This window comes from Oncorhynchus kisutch, linkage group LG9 (assembly GCF_002021735.2).
Source record: "Oncorhynchus kisutch isolate 150728-3 linkage group LG9, Okis_V2, whole genome shotgun sequence".
In the NCBI taxonomy this organism is placed as follows: Eukaryota; Metazoa; Chordata; class Actinopteri; order Salmoniformes; family Salmonidae; genus Oncorhynchus; species Oncorhynchus kisutch.
Genome location: NC_034182.2, coordinates 40,299,369 through 40,321,366, shown reverse-complemented (window position 1 = coordinate 40,321,366; position 21,998 = coordinate 40,299,369). Strand labels below are relative to the sequence as shown.

Here is a 21,998-nt window from a genome sequence, read left to right as displayed (position 1 = left end):
TTGAAGAATCCATAGAACACACTAAACAAACCAGGACACAAAGAGTTATCTATCCGAAATAGAGATGTATGGATAAACAAATTCTCCAATCTTTTTGGCTCTATAACAAAGAACAAAGAACAAAGAACAAAGAACAAAGAACAAAGAACAAACATCAAAAACATATACTTGATCAATTACCAATCTTAGAATCAGCTATTAAAGACTACTAGAACCCACTGGATTCCAGAACAAACTGGATTCCAGAACCCACTGAATTCTGCAATACATTGAAATACATTACAAATACACTGCAAATACAAACCCTCCAACACAAAAAGGCCTGTGGTGTTGATTGTACACCAAATGAAATGCTAAAATATTCAGACCACAATATCCTATTCGCTATACATAAAGTCTTCAACATCATCCTCAGCTCTGGCATCTTCCCCAATATTTGGAACTAAGGACTGATCACCCCAATCCACAATTGTGGAGACAAATTTTATCCCAAATGACTACAGTTGTATATGCGTCAACAGCAACCTTTGGAAAATCCTAAGCAAATGTCAAATGAGCTTTTTACCAAATTACCGTATGACAGACCACGTTGTCACTCTGCACACCCTAATTGACAAACAAATGAAACAAATCAAAGTCAATGTCTTCTCATGCTTTGTCGGTCACTCTGACTGAGCTCCAGAGTCCCTCTGTAGCTTCCAGAAGGACAACCATCTCTGCAGCACTCCACCAATCAATGGCCAGACGGAAGCTACTCCTGAGTAAAAGGCACATGACAGCCCACTTGGAGTTTGCCAAAAAGCACCTAAAGGACTCTCAGACCATGAGAAACAAGATTCTATGATCTGATAAAACCAAGATTAAACTCTTTGGCCTGAATGCCAAGCGTCACGTCTGGAGAAAACCTGGCACCATCCTTACGGTGATGCATGGTGGTGGCAGCATCATGCTGTGGGGATGTTTTTTAGCTGCAGGGACTGGAAGACTAGTCAGGATCGAAGAAAAGATGAACGGAGAAAAGTACAGATAGATCCTTAATGAAAACCTGCTCCAAAATTCTCAGGACCTCAGACTGGGAAGAAAGTTCACATTCAAACAGGACAACAACCCTAAGCACACAGCCAAGACAAAGCAGAAATGGCTTTGGGACAAGTCTCTGAATGTTCTTGAGTGGCCCAGCCAGAGCCCGGATTTGAACCCCATCGAACATCTCTGGAGAGACCTGAAAATAGCTGTGCAGCGACGCTCCCCATCCAACCTGAAAGAGCTTGAGAGGATCTGCAGAAAAGAATGGGAGAAACTCCCCAAATACAGGTGTGCCAAGCTTTTAGCATCTTACCCAAGAAGACTTGAGGCTGTATTCACTGCCAAAGGTGCTTCAAAGTACTGACTACAGGGTCTGAATACGGATATAAATGTGATTTTTCCGTTTTTTTATTTTGAAAACATTAGCAAAAAATTCTCAACCTGTTTTTGCTTTATCATTATTGGGTATTGTGTGTAGATTGATGAGGGGAAAAACTATTTTATCCATTTCAGAATAAGGCTGTAACGTAACAAAATGTGAAAAAAAGTCAAGGGGTCTGAATACTTACCCAATGCACTGTACATCAACCAATTGGGCAATAGGACAGTCTGCAGCACCTGGCCTCACCCAACTAGAATCTGAAGTCAAATGTCTACTGTTTGCTGATGATCTGGTGCGCCTGTCCCCAACCAAGGGGGGCCTACAGCAGCACCTAGATCTTCTGCACAGATTGTGTCAGACCTGGGCCCTGACAGTAAATCTCCGTAATGAAAAAATAATGGTGTTTGCAAAAGGTGCAGTTGCCTGGACCACAAATTCAAATTCCATCTAGACACCATAAATCTAGAGCAAAAAAACTATACTTACCTTGGCCTAAGCAGCACCACTAAAGGTAACTTCCACAAAGCAGTGAACGATCTGAGAGACAAGGCAAAAAGGGTCTTCTACAGCATCAAAAGGAACATAAAATTAAACATCCCAATTTAGATCTGGCTAAAAATACTTGAATTGTTTATAGAACCTATTGCCCTTTCTTGTTGTGAGGTCTGGGGTCCACTCGCCATCCAAGACTTCACAAAATGGGACAAACACCAAATTAAGACTCTGCATGCAGAATTCTGCAAAATAAAATCCTCTGTGTACAACGTAAAACACCAAATAATGCATGCAGAGCAGAATTAGGCCAATACCCTGGAATTATCAATATCCCGAAAAGAGCTGTTAAATTCTACAACCACCTAAAAGGAAGTGATTCCCAAACCTTCCATAACAAAGCCATCACCTACAGAGAGATGAACCTAAGAAAGCAGGTCCTGGAGCTCTGTTCACAAACACAAAGACACCCCACAGAGCCCCAGGACAGCAACACAATTAGACCCAACCAAATCATGAGAAAACAAAAAGTTAATCACTTGACACATTGGAAAGAATTTACCAAACAACAGAACAAACTGGACCATTTTACACAAAAATAAATTCCCTCAGATTACACAGACCCACAAAGAATTTGAAAACGAATCACATTTTGATAAACTCCCATATCAATTGGGTGAAATACCACAGTGTGCCATCACAGCAGCAAGATGTGTGACACAAGAAAAGGGCAACCATTGAATAACAAACACCATTGTAAATACGACCCATATTTTTCTCTATTTTCCCCTTTTGTACTTTAACTATTTCCCCTCATTATAACACTGTACATAACTCTAATATGACATTTGAAATGTCTCTATTCCTTTAAAACTTTTGTGAGTGTAATATTTACTGGTTGATTTTTTAAATTGTTTATTTCACCTTTGTTGTATTATCTATTTCACTTGCTTTGCCAATGTTAACATAAGTTTCCCATGCCAATAAAGCCCCTTGAATTGAATTGAGAGGGAGGGATTTAGCTTGTTGTTGTTTCCTGTCAGAACTTGTATATCTTGTTCTCTAGGTTATGAGGAAGAGAGGTGATAAAAACACACAGGGTGTGCTGAAAATGGTCACACGATGATATCAAGTGTTTTAATGTGCCTCGGCAGAACTCACTATTACACACACACACACAGACAGACAGACAGACAGACAGACAGACAGACAGACAGACAGACAGACAGACAGACAGACAGACAGACAGACAGACAGACAGACAGACAGACAGACAGACAGACAGACAGACACACACACACACACACACACACACACACACACTCATTTTCTATACAACTCTCATTAAAAAGCATTATGTCAGAAAAGTCCAGTGAATAACTATTTTGCAGGTGGAACAAAGGAGTAAAATCTAATAACGAGTTAAAAGTACTCTTGAGAAGCTACCCAGGAAAGGGCTGAAAATAGCAGTTGTGGACGAGTCACATGACTCCGACTGGACTGACTCAAATTACGAATTTGATGATTTGAGACTCGACTTGATATAAAATAAAATAACTCGAGACTTGACTTCGACTTGGAGTCTGAAAACTCGACTTTGATTTAAGACTGATGACTTGAAATTGTCAGTGTTTGTAATGTTTTGTCACGTATTTTGTGGAACAAGAGTCTACAGGATTACTCTACACACAACCAGAGACAGTATCCGCAGCAGCGCCTTTGCAAAAAAATAATTGCTACAGATTGGCGAGTGAAACGCACTCTCGGCACTCTGATTTGACCAGCAAACTGTCAATCAACACAGGCTGGGTGAGCTAGCGAACAGATTGATGATTTGCTGTACAGATGGTATCCGGTGCAACGCATACGTCAAAATGTAGGGAGAGAGGATTTCCATCAGGGGCGCAACTTTCACTGGGGACTTTCACTGGGGACGGGGGGACATGTCCCCCTACATTCTGAAATATAATTTTTGTCCCCCTCAGTTATATCGTTGGAATGTGATACAAAATTAGGTAATGTTGTGCTTTAGGACCTTGCGGACGGCTCCGAGCGGTCGGGTAGGCTATTTGGAGTGTTTATCCAACGGGGGAAAATAATAATAATAATATATGTATATATTATATCCCCTCACTTCTAAAACCAAAGTTGCGCCCTTGATTGCCATAAAAAAAATATGCAGCTCCAAAAAAATGTGCTGATCACGAATACTCCGCAAACTCTCCAGCAACGGAGCAACAATTACTAGCATTACTGTTCGATTGGCATGTAACAATTGCTTGACATTGATCATTTACTTATGAAGCGTGCATTTGGAATGTGTTATTACTGTGGCGAAGTTGCACCGTAGGCCCGGCTCCCGCCAGTAGAGACTCCTTAAAAAAAAAAAAAATATTTAAATGTTCGCGGTTGTTTTCACACGTTTAAATGCATAGGCCATATGTGGTAAATCTATATTCTATCTAATACTACAACAATTGCTAGCGTTTCATAATTCCATCCCAGTACCGTTTATAGCAACACGTAGATACTTCTGTTTCATGTTTAATAGGTCTTCGATACATTTGAATTTTATATCCAACTATTTCTTACCATGCTCTGAGTGGGAGCGATGTTTATAGTGCACATGAAAGTTTTCAAGACTCAGAAGTTCTGTTTATTTAATTAAATGTATGGGTTCCTTTGTTCATATTTCACGGGTTATGTCGGAGTTCCGTGTGTCTGTGATATCTGTCATTTTTGTTGTCTGAAATAGGAGCGCATAGGCTACGTAGCCTATGAGTCAGAAGAACGTTGGATAAGAGAAAAGGATTGTTCCATCTATTCATTGTGTTGAAATATCGTTCATAATTGTTACGTCTGATTAAGACGAATGTACCAATGGAAAATGCTTTTTACATTGTGGAACCAGGTTATTGGTTGTAATTGCCAATTGGGTAGGCTAATTGTATGGTCCTGAGGGCCAGGTTCTTATGCAGGTCTACCTGTTTAAACTCCTGTTAGATTAGATGTGATTTCTCAAGGGGAGGTTCTATGGTCTTGTCCTCTACCTGTTTCCGTTCAGATAGGACAGGTTAGGCCTGATACAGAGGCTATTTCTTTTGGGGCTATTGCCTATGTATATTTGGTGAATCTACATGCATATTTTGTATGATATGGTGCTTTCCCCATTGGAACACCAAGACCTGTAAATAAATCGACACTCTGAGCACATCAACCTGCCTTTCCTTCAGCTGAATCAATGCACAGGACATCTACAAGGCTAATAAAACATGTGTTGTAGACAAAATAATGAAAATAACTGTCTGGTAGCCTCAATAAATAGACAAAGATTTGTAGTTGAACAAGTGGTTGCATGTATATATATATATATTTTTTTTACTTGACTTGAAACTTGAAACCTTGTGACTGGACTTGACTTGCTCTTAGAATGCATGACTTGGCCTTGAGAGCTGCCCTACGGGATACCACATCCTTCATGTTTGACATTAGGGAAACTTCCATTAAAAGGAAACCCTCTGAGTTCTATTAGATAGATAGCCCTGAATCCACGATATGGCGGAGGTTGAAAAGCCATAAAACAGGTTTTTTTCAACAACAGGTTATGGTCAATAACATCGAAGGCTGAAATCTAACAGTACAGCTCACACAGTCTTCTTATTATCAATTTATTTCAACCAATCATCAGTCATTTGTGTCAGTTCAGTACATGTTGAGTTCCCTTCTCTGAAAGTCTGTTGTCAATTTGTTTACAGAGTGGTGACATTGTATTTTCTGAAACGGGTTCTAAACTGACATGTGGAATTGTTTTAAGATGCTTATACCATGGATCATTTAGCTATTTGATTTAGAATTTTAGGACCCCTTTATGTATTAAAACATTTGAATCATCAACTGGCAGATTCATTAAAAAGTACACCGCAAAAACACCAGTCTCAACGTCAACAGTGAAGAGGCGACTCCGGGATGCTGGCCTTCTAGGCAGAGTTGCAAAGAAAAAGCCATATCTCATACTGGCCAATAAAATGAAAAGATTAAGTTGGGCAAAAGAACACAGACACTGGACAGAGGAACTCTGACTAGTAGGCCAGCATCCCGGAGTCGCCTCTTTATTGTTGACGTTGAGACTGGTGTTTTGCGGGTACTATTTAATGAAGCTGCCAGTTGAGGACTTGTGAGGCGTCTGTTTCTAAAACCAGACACTCTAATGTACTTGTCCTCTTGCTCAGTTGTGCACTGGGGCCTCCCACTTCTCTTTCTATTCTGGTTAGAGCCAGTTTGCGCTGTTCTGTGAAGGGAGTAGTACACAGCATTGTACGAGATCTTCAGTTTCTTGGCAATTTATCACATGGAATAGCCTTCATTTCTCAGAACAAGAATAGACTGACGAGTTTCAGAAGAAATAACTTTGTTTCTGGACATTTGCTGATGCTCCAGATACTCAACTAGTCTATTGCTTCTTTAATGAGAACAACAGTTTTCAGCTGTGCTAACATAATTGCAAAATTATTTTCTAATGAGCCTTTTAAAATGATCAACTTGGATTAGCTAACCCAACGTGCCATTGGAACACAGGAGTGATGATTGCTGATAATGGGCCTCTGTACTCCTATGTATATATTCCATTAAAAATCAGACGTTTCCAGCTACAATAGTCATTTACAACATTAACAATGTCTGCACTGTATTTCTGATCAATCTGATGATATTTGAATGGATTTTTTTTTAAATATATATATTTAAAAAAAAACATTTCACCCCATCACTGGTCAGGCAACTGCCTGGTATGGCAACTGCTCGGCCTCCGACTGCAAGGCACTACAGAGGGTAGTGCGTACGGCCTAGTACATCACTGAGGCCAAGCTTCCTGCCATCCAGGACCTCTATACCAGGCGGTGTCAGAGGAAGGCCTTAAAAATTGCCAATGACTCCAGCCTTCTCTGTTTATTATCTATGCATAGTCACTTTACCGCTACCTACATGTTCACATTACCACAATTACCTCGACTAACCTGTGCCTCCGCATATTGAACATGACCACTCTATGGAAAGATGGTATTCTCACGAACACAATACTCTATATAGTATTACCCCACAGGTGTCACAGACTCGGTACCAGGTTTAAAAAGGAATGGAAGTATGGAAGTTGTTTTGTGCTTCCTGAGCTTTGTTATATCTCCTATATAGGACAGACACTTCAAAACCTTATTCCTTATGATACATTTTTTACTGTCTTTTTTGCCATTTATGAATGTGTTATTCAATGCGTTTCAATGGACTATAGTAGTAAAGGCCCAATTCAATATTTTATCAAATATTTTTTTATATAAATGTTTTGATACCTAAAGGGGTTTTAAAATTCCAAATCAAATAGCTAAATGATCCATGCTATTGTAACCGATGTGAAATGGCTAGCTAGTTAGCCGGTGGTGCGTGCTAATAGTGTTTCAATCGGTGATGTCACTCGCTCTGAGACCTTGAAGTAGTTGTTCACCTTGCCTTGCATTTTTGGAGCGATGGGTAACGATGCTTCGCGGGTGGCTGTTGTCTATGTGTGCAGAGGATCCCTGGTTCAAGTCCAGGTAGAGGAGAGGAGAGGGACGGAAGCTATACTGTTACATTGGTGCCATGACCTGGATCACTGGTTGCTGCAGAAAAGGAAGAGGTCAAAAGGGGAGTGAGTGTAACTGATGTGAAAGGGCTAGCTAGTTAGCGGCGGTGTGTGCTAATAGACGTCACTTGCTCTGAGACCTTGAAGTAGTAGTTCCCCTTGATCTGCAAGGGCCATGGCTTTTTTGGAGCGATGGGTAACGATGCTTCGAGGGGGGCTGTTGTCTATGTGTGCAGCGAGTCCCTGGTTCAAGCCCAGGTAGGGGCGGATGCAATACTGTTTGTTACACTATGACCATCTTAAAACATTTCCGTATGTCAGCTTAGAACCCATTTCACCAAATACAATGTCACTTCTCTGTAAACAAATTGACAACATACTTTCAGCATGCTTATAGAGAAGGGCACTCCACATGTACCGCACTGACACAAATTACTGATGATTGGTTGAAATAAGTTTATAATAAAACGATTGCGGGAGCTGTACTGTTACAGCCCTGCATCCCACTGCTGGCTTGCTTCTAAAGCTAAGCAGGGTTGGTCCTAGTTAGTCCCTGGATGGAAGACCAGATGCTGCTGGAAGTGGTGTTGGAGGGCCAGTAGGAAGCACTCTTTCCTCTGGTCTAAAAAAAAAAATCCAAATTTCCCAGGGCAGTGATTGGGGACATTGCCCTTTGTAGGGTGCTGTCTTTTGGATGGGATGTTAAATGGGTGTCCTGACTCTGTGTGGTCACTAAAGATCGCATTGGCACTTATTGTAGTAGTGTTAACCCTGGTGTCCTGGCTAAATTCCCAATCTGGCGCTCATACCATCACAGGTACCTAATCAGCTTCCGATTGGTTTATTCCTCTCCCCAGGTTGTTGCTGTAAATGAGAATGTGTTCTCTGCCAACTTACCTGGTAAAATAAGGGTTAAAGAAATATTATTGACAAAAAAAATGGTTTATGTTTTTTATTTTTATTTAGATAGCTCTGAATCCACAATTCAGATCTATCTATCTAATAGAACTCAGAGGGTTTTCTTTGATGGAAGTTTCTTCAATGTCACACATGCAGGGTGTGGCATCCAGCAGGGCAGCTCTCAAGGCCCTCTACTCTTTTCAATTTTTTTTTTACCAAGGACCTGCCACTGGCATTAAACAAAAACCTGTGTGTCCATGTATGCTGATGATTCAACCACATACGTGTCAGTAACCACCGCTAAGTAAGTCACTGCAACCCTTAACATGTAGTTGCAGTCTGTTTTGGAATGGTTTGCCAATAAAATAAACTGGTCCTGAACATCTCTAAAACTAAGAGCATTGTATTTGGTACAAATCATTCCTAAAGCTATAGATCTCAGCCGAATCTGGTAATGAATGGTGTGGCTGTTGAACAAGTTGAGGGGACTGTCCTTAATAAAGTGATGGGGAGAGGTCTGTCTGTAATAAAGTGATGAGGAGAGGTCTGTCCTTAATAAAGTGATGGGGAGAGGTCTGTCTGTAATAAAGATGGGGAGAGGTCTGTCTGTAATAAAGAGATGGGGAGAGGTCTGTCTGTAATAAAGAGATGAGGAGAGGTCTGTCCTTAATAAAGATAAGGGGAGAGGTCTGTCTGTAATAAAGAGATGGGGAGAGGTCTGTCCGTAATAAAGAGATGGGGAGAGGTCTGTCTGTAATAAAGAGATGGGGAGAGAACTGTCTGTAATAAAGAGATGGGGAGAGGTCTGTCCTTTTTGGACACCACACTCCACAAAAAGCAAAGTCCTGCAGCCTCTAGTTTAGTCTTAGTTTGGTTATTGTCTAGTCATGTGGTCAAGTCCTGCAGCCTCTAGTTTAGTCTTAGCTTGGTTATTGTCTAGTCATGTGGTCAAGTCCTGCAGCCTCTAGTTTAGTCTTAGCTTGGTTATTGTCTAGTCATGTGGTCAAGTCCTGCAGCCTCTAGTTTAGTCTTAGTTTGGTTATTGTCTAGTCATGTGGTCAAGTCCTGCAGCCTCTAGTTTAGTCTTAGTTTGGTTATTGTCTAGTCATGTGGTCAAGTCCTGCAGCCTCTAGTTTAGTCTTAGTTTGGTTATTGTCTAGTCATGTGGTCAAGTCCTGCAGCCTCTAGTTTAGTCTTAGTTTGGTTATTGTCTAGTCATGTGGTCAAGTCCTGCAGCCTCTAGTTTAGTCTTAGTTTGGTTATTGTCTAGTCATGTGGTCAAGTCCTGCAGCCTCTAGTTTAGTCTTAGTTTGGTTATTGTCTAGTCATGTGGTCAAGTGCTGTAATGAAAGACCTAGTTAAGTTGCAGCTGGCCCAGAACAAAAAGGCAGGTCTTGCTCTTCATTGTAATTAGAGGGATGATATAAATACTATGCTGCCAGTCTCTCTCTTCGCTAAGAGTTGATGAGTAGAGTCTTCCTCTTTTTAGTAGAAACATTCATGTGTTGAAAACTCCAAATTGTTTGCATAAGTCAATATACACACAGCACTGACACACACACTTAACCCCACCAGACATGCCACCAGGGGTCTTTTCACAGTCCCCAAATCCAGAACAAATTCTATAAACCATACAGTATTATATAGAGCCATTATTGCATGGAACTCCCTTCCATCTCATATGGCTCAAATAAACAGCAACCCTGGTTTCATAAACAGATAAAGCAACACCTCACGGCACAATGCCTCTCCCCTATTGGACCTAGATAGTTTGTGTGTATGTATTGATATGTAGACTGTGTGTGCCATTTTAAAATGTATGTAGTTCTGTCCTTGAGTTGTTCTTGTCTATTAATGTTCTGTGTTGTGTCATGTTTCATGTGGACCCCGGTAAAAGTAGCTGCTGCTTTCGCAACAGCTGATGGGGATCCTAATAAAATATAAATGAATGGCTTACTTTCTCGGGAAAAGTTCATAATACAAATGTGGTTTTATTGTTGATTTGTTGCCACAGATATTTAGTTTACATAGCAGGTTAGGATAATTAACGGACAGGTTATCATAATTAACATGGCAGGTTGGGCGAATTAACGTGGCGGATTATGAAAACTAACATAGCAGGTTTGGAGCACGAGGTTAACGTTGGGAAAAGAGTTAGGATTATATACTTCATTTGTCGCCACAGATGATTTGTTTACGTTTCAAACTACCCGTTGTAGCTGGATAGAGTAAGCCTATAGCGCCATCTAGTGGTTAAATCGGTGACAACAGTTGTTGACAAATGTAACATTGCAGCCTAAAACACTGTGGCGACAAATCAGTATCTTGTTCACAGCCAATCCAAAAGCTAGAAATATGAATGGCCCATCCCGCCAAGTAAATTGTTTTCACAGCCAATCCAAAAGCTAGAAATATGAATGGCCCATCCCGTCAACTAAAAAAAATGTTCACAGCCAATCCAAAAGCTAGATATATGAATGGCCCATCACGTCAAGTAAAAAAAAAAATCCCAGCCAATCCAAAAGCTAGACATATGAATGGCCCGTCCTGTCAAGTAAAAAAATGTTCACAGCCAATCCAAAAGCTAGACATATGAATGGCCCATCCCGCCAAGTAAAAAAAAATTTCACAGCCAATCCAAAAGCTAGACATATGAATGGCCCATCCCGCCAAGTAAATTGTTTTCACAGCCAATCCAAAAGCTAGAAATATGAATGGCCCATCCCGTCAAGTAAAAAAATGTGAAAATGCGATGCATTGCCATAAAAGGAATATACTCGCTCATGCGCAGTGGGTGCAGTTTTGTTTGAAGTGAAGTGCTGCAGTTCGCCTTGCGGATGGAACTGCCCATTACAAACCATACTAGCTAGATACAATTTTTTTTTTTTTTTTTTTTATCATCTCAAATCTATGTACATGTTTTCTTGTCTCGATGCATCGGTGGAACAATGTTAGGTCATAATCATTACCCAAACGTAGAAAAGTCGCAACTCGTCAGCTATGTGGAAGATTATTTGGAATGTGTTGAATCCCTGCCTTTGGATATACAAAGAAACGTCTCTCTGCTACGAGAAATTGACTCAAAGTATCAAGGTATTGTTTATCCTTTCGTTGTTTTTGGTGGTTTTATTTAAGCGTTATGACGATAATCGTATAAAAATGAGTGCGTTGTATTGACCAGTGCCGGAGTCACTTTAGACAGCTACAGTAACTAGCTGATGTTAATACTCCATACATTAGCAACTAGCTAACATTAGCTAGCTAGTATTAAACTCGGGTCCCCCCCACCCCCTTTTCTTTCTGAAATATAACGTTTGGTTCTTCCATCGAGTAGTTATGTATGCCTTCAATTTGTTATCCATAAACAACGTCTCCGAAGTGAGGTCCGAGTTGCCTCGATAGCAATGAGATTGATAACCACAGATCAGCCATTTTGGCAAGAAGAGGTGTTTATTTGTGTCGTTTAGCGGCTTACTTAAGAGTTGGTCAAACCCTTTTCTTTTCATTTGCATGCGTTTTTATTTTAATTTTTAATGTTTACTATGCAAGGGATGTTGACTTTTTTTCTTTTTTTTTTTGGTCGACGGTGTTGCTCGCTAGCAAATGTTATATTCGGAGTAACGTTAACTCAGTTTAGTTAAACGGATGGTCGTGGTTGCAATCCGCCAGTGATGAAAATGTCTCATTTACGAGCTGAAAAAATGTCTCTTTTTTTGTTGTGCCAGTAACGTTACTTCGTCTGACAGTTGTACGCCCCAAGTGTTGTTGTAGTCGTGCGTGTGTGTGTGTGTGTGAGATCCACTTAGCAAGCAGAGGGACAACCCCCTGACCAGGGCTGTCACTAGTTACCATTGTCAATATCGTACAAATTCATAACTCAAATTCGCTTTTTAGTATTTAAGGTTAGGCATAAATGTTAGCAGCGTGGTTAGGTTTTCAAGACCATTGTAGAAACAGGCGGGGTTTATGACTTTGTGGCAACTAGTGACGACCCCTGATCAGGCAGAAAGTGTCATCACTTCCTGAATATAAACCAATGCGGAAGTAGTAAGGAATTTATCAATTCTAATATCTTCCATCTTATTACTCGTTTGTCAGATTGACATCAGCTGATTTCAGTGCTCCTACAGTTTGCAGCAACAATAAAATATGCATACAATTGTGCACAAAAGGGAAATTCGTAATGCATTTGCCCCCTGTTCCTACCAGGAACTTCATTGAGTATGTAAAAGTTTCCTCTGACTGACACAGCGTCGGATATGATTGTATTCCCAATGCAAATTTCTCAACTCAATAGTAACTCCACAATTGCATTAGACACCCATCCTAACATTGAACTCTTGTCATTCTGTGTGCTTTGCAGAGGTCCTGAAGGAGGTTGACGATGTCTACGAGCGCTACCAGGGTGAGCGGGACGCGGCACAGCGTAAGAGGCTTCAGATCCAGCTGCAACGGGCCCTCATCAGCAGCCAGGAGCTGGGCGACGAGAAGATCCATGTGGTCACCCAGATGACTGAGCTGGTAGAGAACCGTTCCCGCCAGATGGACTCCCACTCCCTCTGTCTCCAGGAGCCCAGCGAGGCCAGCGAGCGGGAGCGGGTCGTCACCGAGCGGCGCTCCGGTTCCGTTCAGGAGGCAGCGGTGTCCACACCTGCGGAGCGCTCCTCCGCCCGCCGGCCGAGACGTCAGCGCAACAGCGAGAGCCGCGATGCCAACCACGCCTCGGGGAACGGAACAGTGATGGATGACCCGGCGGACGAACTGCCTATGCAGCCGCGGGAGAAGAGGTCAAAGTCTGCCAAGAAGAAGAAGCGCAAGGCCAAGCAGGAGCGAGGCGCCTCGCCTGTGGAATTCACCATCGACCCCAACGAGCCCACCTACTGCCTGTGTGAGCAGGTGTCCTACGGCGAGATGATTGGCTGTGACAACGACGCGTGCCCCATCGAGTGGTTCCACTTCTCCTGCGTGGGGCTCACCTACAAGCCCAAGGGGAAGTGGTTCTGTCCCAAGTGCAGAGGGGACAACGAAAAGACTATGGACAAAAGCCTGGATAAGAACAAAAAGGACAGGAGGTCCAGGTAGTTGTGACATGTCCTCTCTTTCCTCTCGGGAACATTGCCGAACTGAGGCTTGAGTTCGTCAAAATAAGTCATTCAAGGTATGACTAAATGTTGTGAAGTTTTGAGAGCACAATCGAAACACTTTTTCCCTCCTGCAGCGCCGACTCTTGAGTAAAGGATTTGACCAATACTGAACTGGTGCTGTTACCATACTGGTGGACCCACACTGAAGCCTAAAGGTTATTCTGGGAAGCCAGATGTTGACTTTAAGAAGCCTAAAGCTGCCATCTTACTGGGTTCTATCGTGTTCCTCAACACTTGGCGGAATGGAATTAAAGTAACTTAAAATGCATATTTTGGCTTATTTGCCATTTTGACTTGATGTAATGTACCTGAATGATGTCCTCTTTTTGTGAAAATGAATGCATTATGTTCGCCCCTTCTTTCAATTCAGTAAGTTTAATTTCTTATGCAGTTTAAAACCAATAAATATGTTCCAAATCAAGTCTCGATTCATTGATTTGGTCACTACCAGATGGGGCTAAATAGTTCATTGATTTGGTCACTACCAGATGGGGCTAAATAGTTCATTGATTTGGTCACTACCAGATGGGGCTAAATAGTTCATTGATTTGGTCACTACCAGATGGGGCTAAATAGTTCATTGATTTGGTCACTACCAGATGGGGCTAAATAGTTCATTGATTTGGTCACTACCAGATGGGGCTAAATAGTTCATTGATTTGGTCACTACCAGATGGGGCTAAATAGTTCATTGATTTGGTCACTACCAGATGGGGCTAAATAGTTCATTGATTTGGTCACTACCAGATGGGGCTAAATAGTTCATTGATTTGGTCACTACCAGATGGGGCTAAATAGTTCATTGATTTGGTCACTACCAGATGGGGCTAAATAGTTCATTGATTTGGTCACTACCAGATGGGGCTAAATAGTTCATTGATTTGGTCACTACCAGATGGGGCTAAATAGTTCATTGTGCTACATGTTTATTTGTATGGCAGATGGAGGGGTAGATTGCTCTGTTTCAGCCTTATGTGAAGTACTTACCTGAGCTGGGATTTGACACAATACTTCACATTTTTAGGTTATTTTATGATTTCATTTTCAACTGACCATCCTCAGGTGCAGCACTTTGATTTGCTATATAATGATGATGATGATGATGATCGGGGGCACCGTCAGAATGGTATTTCATGTTTGTGTTGACATTCTACATACTTTGTCAAACTAGTGTAATAGCATGTAACGTTTATTTTATATCCATTAAAACAGTTTTATTGCAGATGGGAGACCAATCCTTGTCTTTTCTTAAATATATATATATATATATATATATATACACACACACTTCACATTCTACTTATCAGGTCATCCTGTTCGAAGGCTGAAGTGTCTCGGTAAGTCAGGATATCTCCAAATACTCATAACATGTAGTTCCTGAACAAACTCTACTCCAGTCCGACATGTGTCTGACTGTCCTTTTCGTCTTCATCCTCGCTACTACTGGACTCCGAGAACACGTCTTTGTCCCTGGAGCCGGTTGCCGCGGCGACCCCCTGTGATTGTGACGTCAGCCTGACTGCGACGAGGGCGGGGCTGTGGCTAAGGCCCAACAGTAGGGTGCTACTGTTGTCGTCTCCAAGGAGGGTCAGACACTGGACGTGGGCATCAGGGGAAAGGACAGAGAGGACGTTGCAGGCCTCCAAGTCCCATAGGCTCAGCTCACCTGTGTGAATAAAACCGCATGAATTGTCACTTTACTTTCACTTGAGTGTAAACACACATTGTTCTATCAGTTGTTTGTGAACACCCTGTTCCACTCACCACTATCCCTTACCGATGCGCTCTAATATAGTGGCACCCTTGCACTTGTCAATGGAAAATAAAAGTTGTTTTCTCTTTTCAAAACTGGTTGAATGGCACCTGCAACTTACCACAAGTAGGATCAATTACAGTTGTCGAGAATGACTTCATTCACACTCCAGCCAAATGTATCTGAATTTGGGATAATTTAGTCCAGATAATATTTTTTACTTTGAAGTGAGTTTAAATATTTGTTTTGAGTCCTGTGCATGTTTGAAAACCATGTTTTTTTCACATCTATTTTGAGATGAAATAGTGACTTGTGCAAGGTTGCCAATATCTTTGTGCACAGAGAAACCTAATTATCTCACTTTTCTATAAAAGGGATCTCTGTCCTACCTGCTAGTAGAATGGCTTTGGCTCCTCCCTCAGTGATATAAAGCTGGTTGGATCCTCCTAGCCTCAGGCTGGCGTAGCCAGAGATAGTCTTGTGATTCCTCCTGAAGGGATCCCACACTTTAAGCCTAATCAGGAGAAGAGGTAAGCATGAGCCTTCTCATTGTGACAGACCATAAAGGCATGAGCCATATGTTTAGATATTGAACTTAAATGACTCGGAGATGTTATGAGTGACGTGTCATTTTGAAACATTACTTGTTACATCCGCTGATCCCAAAGGCAACTCTGCTGGCATCGTCTGTGATTGCCACACAACAGACTCCTGGCTCGTTCTTCAATCTTTTCCTCACCTTTCACAAGTGTAAAAAAATACAATAATTGGAGGGGGGGGGGGTCAAATCATTTTGCCAATGTACTGTAAAATAGTGTTGTCACTGATCCCAGATGGACAATAAAGCTATTTGAATCTGGCTTTATACTGTACACTCAGAAGAAAAGGTTATATCTAGAACCCGTTGAAGAACCCTTTTTGGTTCCACGTACAACCCTTTACACCGATGGTTAAACACGGAACTCAAAAGGGTTCTACCTAGAATAAAAAGGGTTCTCCTATGGGGACAGCTGATGAACCCTTTTCTCTAAGAGTGTACATACCGTGCCTTTCTGAAGGTCCCAGAGGGTGAGGTAAGGTATATGCTGAGCTTGGCTGTAGTTGGCCAGCACCAGGTGTCCCCCGGGGTGTGTGAGGGCGGCGGTGTGGAGGATCAGCAGGGACGTCCTATCCTCCAGGGTGTGGAGGTGGTCCTGGGAGCCCACGCTGAAAACGTTGAGGTGGTGGGAGAAATAGGAACACACCACCACCTGGTAGTGAGGGGATCAGGGGAATGAAGATACATCGCATCACAAACACACACATTTTACCTGTTGGTCCCCACTGAGAAGGTACTGGTCTATGGAGTTGTATTTCTCTCTGTCTAGACTGCGCTGCTCCTCCTTCTCCCTCTGATCCTCCTTCTCCAGCCTCCTACACTTAGCAGAGTGGCTCTCTGTCCGCCTGTCCCAGGGCATCACTAGAGCTGGAGGAAATAGTCACCAAATACTAGTCAAATAGCTTAGCTAGATCCCCGCGCACAACTTTTCTGGTATTGGTCTCTGGTATTGTTACCTGTGGTCTCATTTGGTGGTATCTGGGACTGTCTGTCTCTGACGGTGCTGCTGGACAGGAGAGACTCTGTGTGGGATGCTTTCATCCTCCCTTTGATATACCCAGACTCCAGGTCCCACAAAATCAGATGGTTCCTGTACCTCCCAACAGTCCAAATGAAACAGGTCATGATCCCAACAGTCCCAAATGAAACAGGTCATGACCCTGTACCTCCCAACAGTCCAAATGAAACAGGTCATGATCCCAACAGTCCCAAATGAAACAGGTCATGATCCCTGTACCTCCCAACAGTCCCAAATAAAACAGGGTCTGGACAATGAAAAAGCTCTAGCCTTCCACATCCCAAAAGCAGTTCATGACAATGAGGCAAAACGTATTAGGGGCAACAATGAACACAACAACGTTAAGCTATGAGACAATTAGGACGCTAGAAGGTATTATTTATCTGGAGTAACTGGCACAGAGGGACTTTATTTGAGGTGTGGTGATTCAGGTAGTGGACTAAGTTAGCTGGTGCTTGTTTCAAGTAACCAAATCTCTCTCACCTCGTCTCAGACAGACCCAGAAGTAGCTGGCCCTCCAGAAGCCTGTATTCGTGTCGGGGACAGGGGACGATGTAGAGACCAGACTGTCTCCTCACGTAGCTTCTCTTGATCAGGTCATAGACCAGTAGAGTCTACGGTGTCAAGTGAAACAGAAGATGAATGACTAGGCGTTTAGCTCAGTGGGCTAACACAGTCTTGTTGCATGTAGGAGACCCGGGCTAAAACCTATAGGCCAGGGGTCATCAACTAGATTCAGACGCGGGCCGTTTTTTTTCTAGAGTGGATGGACGGAGGGCCGGAACATGATTACAAATCATTTGTAGACGGCAAATTGAAGCCCAAACAGATTTAATATTTGACTAAAACATAACCATTTCAAATCTTGATTACATTTGTATACGATCGCGTTTCTCTCTTATGCATGGGAATACTTAGGAACAGATTTATTCAATTAAAATCACTTGGGAGCTGATTTCCTAGTGTTTTCAGTCTATTATGTCCAACAATAAATATATATATATTTTTTTTGCTCAGAAAACTTGGGGGACCAAATAAAACCATGCCATTTGGGGAACCCTTCTATAAGCAGTCACATGCAGAGCACATATGTCACTACAAGTATGCTACTGTCAACTCATGAGGTGACTTCAAGTGTAACCGTGAAGTGAAAGAACTGCATAGATCAGAGTTGATTCAGTATGGATCCCAGGCTAACTGATACATGAAGTAGGGAAGCCGGTGACCTGGAATATGGGTGAGGGGGTGTCTGTGAAGGTGGCCGTCCCTCTGTCTGTCAGGATGTACAGCTTCAGGTCATGGGCCAAGGCCACGTCGGTGTTGCCATAGAGACCGTGCTCCACTCTGACAGGTCGACCTGTGAACCTGGATCTGGCCAGGTTCCAGACCCGTACCGTGCCAGGCCGTAGGGACTTGCACACCGCGTAGCTGTCAACCGGAGGGAGAAGAGACCCAGGAAAGAGAAAGGCAATCAAAGCGGGTGCATCTCAATAATATCAAGTGGCTTCCTTCCTCCTTGTCTCATCTCCTTCAACTGGCAATGATGTGAAAGAGCTGGGCAGGAGGAGCAAATCCCCAGTGGGTTATGTACCCTTCTCAACTATGCTGTGTAAATAGAACACTGAATACGGAGGGGGAGGAGGAGGAGGAGGAGGAGGAGGAGGAGGAGGAGGAGGAGGAGGAGGAGGAGGAGGAGGAGGAGGAGGAGGAGGAGGAGGGGAGGAGAGGAGGAGGAGGAGGAGGAGGAGGAGGAGGAGGAGGAGGAGGAGAGGAGGAGGAGGAGGAGGAGGAGGAGGAGAGGAGGAGGAGGAGGAGGAGGAGAGGAGGAGGAGGAGGAGGAGAGGAGGAGGAGGAGGAGGAGGAGGAGAGGAGGAGGAGGAGGAGGAGGAGGAGGAGGAGAGGAGGAGGAGGAGGAGGAGAGGAGGAGGAGGAGGAGGAGGAGGAGGAGGAGGAGGAGGAGGAGGAGGAGGAGGAGGAGAGGAGGAGGAGGAGGAGGAGAGGAGGAGGAGGAGGAGGAGGAGAGGAGGAGGAGGAGGAGGAGGAGGAGGAGGAGAGGAGGAGGAGGAGGAGGAGAGGAGGAGGAGGAGGAGGAGGAGGAGGAGGAGGAGGAGGAGGAGGAGGAGGAGGAGGAGGAGGAGGAGGAGGAGGAGGAGGAGAGGAGGGAGGAGGAGGAGGAGAGGAGGAGGAGGAGGAGGAGGAGGAGGAGGAGGAGGAGGAGAGGAGGAGGAGGAGGGAGGAGGAGAGGAGGAGGAGGAGGAGGAGGAGGAGGAGGAGGAGGAGAGGAGGAGGAGGAGGAGGAGAGGAGGAGGAGGAGGAGAGGAGGAGGAGGAGGAGGAGAGGAGGAGGAGGAGGAGGAGGAGGAGGAGGAGGAGGAGGAGGAGGAGGAGGAGAGGAGGAGGAGGAGGAGGAGGAGGAGGAGGAGGAGAGGAGGAGGAGGAGGAGGAGGAGGAGGAGGAGAGGAGGAGGAGGAGGAGGAGGAGGAGGAGGAGGAGAGGAGGAGGAGGAGGAGGAGGAGGAGGAGGAGAGGAGGAGGAGGAGGAGGAGGAGGAGGAGGAGGAGGAGGAGGAGGAGGAGGAGGAGGAGGAGGAGGAGAGGAGGAGGAGGAGAGAGGAGGAGGAGGAGGAGGAGAGGAGGAGGAGGAGGAGGAGGAGAGGAGGAGGAGGAGGAGGAGGAGGAGGAGGAGGAGAGGAGGAGGAGGAGGAGGAGAGGAGGAGGAGGAGGAGAGGAGGAGGAGGAGGAGAGGAGGAGGAGGAGGAGAGGAGGAGGAGGAGGAGGAGGAGGAGGAGGAGGAGGAGAGGAGGAGGAGGAGGAGAGGAGGAGGAGGAGGAGGAGAGGAGGAGGAGGAGGAGGAGAGGAGGAGGAGGAGGAGGAGGAGGAGGAGGAGGAGGAGAGGAGGAGGAGGAGGAGGAGAGGAGGAGGAGGAGGAGGAGAGGAGGAGGAGGAGGAGAGCAATTTAGCCTATTGAGATGACGTTAAAAGAAACCAATAATGTCTGAATATTTAAAATACTACTATCAGTACTATTTAAACAATACAGCAAATAGTACAGAGAATACTAATCCTGATATTATTGAGATAATAATAGTACTGTAAATTGAAGATTGTTGATAAAGACCAACCGTGGGCGTTTCCCCATGAGGATGACCTCTTCTGTGCCGTCTCTCTTCACCTTGTGGACATTGTAGGTGAGGGTCTGGTCGTTGACCCTGGAGGACAGATCCCACAGTCTTGGGTACCTCTCCCCACTGCACACGCCCACACAGAACCGCAGTTCCAAGCACACACCTACAGACAGGGGGAGGGGGAGAGGACCAATAGGAAATGGTTTTCCTGAACGAAAAACTTGAGCATCAAAAGCAAACGGTTTGTGTCTGTTAATGTCAATGTTAGTCTCGGAGTTCACTGATAGGTCATGTCATGTGAATTAAATGGTGGTATGTTTATTCCCTGGGCCTTTCTTTATGAATACGCAGCAGTCTCGCCACCGGTAGACACAAACACTGCAAAATAATACCCAGATGAACTTGAAGCCTTTTCCGAACAGTCTCCAACTCCACCACATTCTAACCGATTTCCAATCAGTCAACCAAGAGAGCAACCGATGCCTGTATGTCTCCACCTAACCGCTGTTACTAACCTGCAATCAGTATCCCGGGGAAACGGGCGATGTGTTTGTGGTCCTCTGTCTCCAGGTTCCATGTCACGACCTGCGTGATGCCGGTGCGGGGGGAGGGGCAGAAGGCCACGGCGTGCGTCCCCGTCCGGTTGACGGTGACCTGGGAGATGTCGTCCTGGCTGCAGCCCAGGATGGAGCGCTCGTACTTGAAACTGGCCGTGCTGTACAGCTCAATATGAATGATCTCACTGTCCCGCTTGTAAGGGTACCTGGGAGGGATGAGGGATGAGGGATGAGGGAGGGAGGCATAAACATAGGCAGGTGCACTATGAATAGCAATGGTCTGTTTCTTTAATAAAACATCTAATATGATAGTGTGATTATGATGCCGCGATAGACTTTTCAGAAGCACTTATCACTACTCTGTTCATAAGGCATTATACACACACACATCTATAATGCCTTATGAGCTATGCATTCTGGGTTGTAATCCATAACATAGGGTTATGGTTAATGGAGGGGATGCATACTGGCACTTAAAGTAACTGTTGAGTGAAAATCCTACTTTTAAAAGTGTATATTCTGTTAACTCATACCTAAAGGCCTAGTCGTATGTGGCCAAAGCATAAATTAGAGAGAAAAAAAACACCTCAATCTTGTATCTCAAGCAGACCGTTTAAAAAAATGGTTGCTATTTCCTCATATTACATGACATGTTGGCTCATTGCCTGAGCCGGCCAATCAGCTGTCTACTCCTATGAATATTTTTAATGACCGGTATACGCCCACACCATTCTGTTTTTGGGGTACGCCCACACCATTCTGCTTTTGGGGTACGCCCACACCATTCTGTTTTTGGGGTACGCCCACACCATTCTGCTTTTGGGGTACGCCCACACCATTCTGTTTTTGGGGTACGCCCACACCATTCTGCTTTTGGGGTACGCCCACACCATTCTAAATATATAAAACAGATACCTGCAGAAGAGCAGTAGGTAATGATTGGTCATCTCCACGCCTTGTATGGAGGGCAGCACCATGCTGGGCTCTGATGACAGACAACACAGCCCCCCCCTCTGGCACTAAGCACCGCTGCCTGACCTCCAGACCTGAGAGACAGAAAGACAGAGAGACAGAGAGACAGAGAGAGAGAGAGAGAGGTAGAGAGAGAGAGGAGAGGAGAGTAGGAGAAGGAGAGAGAGAGAGGGGAGGAGGAGAGGAGAGGGAGAGGAGAGACGAGAGAGAGAGAGAGACAGAGAGAGAGAGATAACAGAGAGAGGACAGAACGAGGAGAGAGAGAGGACAAGGAGAAAGGGAGGAGGACAGGAGGCAGAGAGAGAGAGGAGAGGAGACAGAGAGAGAGAGGACAGAGAGAGACGAAGAGAGACGAAGGAGAGAGAGTAAGAGACAGAGAGAGAGAGAGAGAGAGAGAGAAGAGAGGAGGAGAGACAGAGAGAG

The 21,998-nt window shown here is 44.2% G+C and overlaps 2 protein-coding genes across 2 annotated transcripts in view; one reads left to right on the top strand and one right to left on the bottom strand.

Annotated features, from left to right (window-relative positions):
• Positions 1 to 11,184: 11,184 nt before the first annotated feature.
• LOC109897141 (inhibitor of growth protein 2) lies at positions 11,185 to 14,779 on the top strand. The gene is made up of 2 exons (XM_020491719.2): positions 11,185 to 11,504; positions 12,775 to 14,779. The coding sequence occupies exons 1-2, from the start codon at positions 11,360 to 11,362 to the stop codon at positions 13,491 to 13,493; spliced, it is 864 nt and encodes a 287-aa protein (XP_020347308.1). The 5' UTR covers positions 11,185 to 11,359; the 3' UTR covers positions 13,494 to 14,779.
• LOC109896520 (NACHT domain- and WD repeat-containing protein 1) overlaps positions 14,729 to 21,998 on the bottom strand; it is a 33,929-nt gene continuing 26,659 nt past the window's right edge. The window contains exons 22-31 of the mRNA XM_020490776.2: positions 21,519 to 21,649; positions 20,562 to 20,809; positions 20,044 to 20,209; positions 18,151 to 18,352; positions 17,408 to 17,538; positions 16,863 to 16,996; positions 16,352 to 16,773; positions 15,953 to 16,047; positions 15,698 to 15,822; positions 14,729 to 15,221 (exon numbers count right to left, since the gene is read on the bottom strand). Of these exons, the coding sequence (XP_020346365.2) occupies positions 21,547 to 21,649 (103 nt within the window). The 3' untranslated portion in view covers positions 14,729 to 15,221; positions 15,698 to 15,822; positions 15,953 to 16,047; ... (5 more) ...; positions 20,562 to 20,809; positions 21,519 to 21,546. The remainder of the gene's footprint in view (positions 15,222 to 15,697; positions 15,823 to 15,952; positions 16,048 to 16,351; positions 16,774 to 16,862; positions 16,997 to 17,407; positions 17,539 to 18,150; positions 18,353 to 20,043; positions 20,210 to 20,561; positions 20,810 to 21,518; positions 21,650 to 21,998) is intronic.

What these genes read in the sequence shown, in the direction of transcription:
- LOC109897141 (XM_020491719.2), top strand. Translation starts at nt 11,360, where the DNA reads ATGTTAGGTCATAATCATTACCCAAACGTAGAAAAGTCGCAACTCGTC. An exon ending in AATTGACTCAAAGTATCAAG is followed by an intron (nt 11,505 to 12,774) that starts GTATTGTTTATC and finishes TGTGCTTTGCAG; the next exon opens with AGGTCCTGAAGGAGGTTGAC.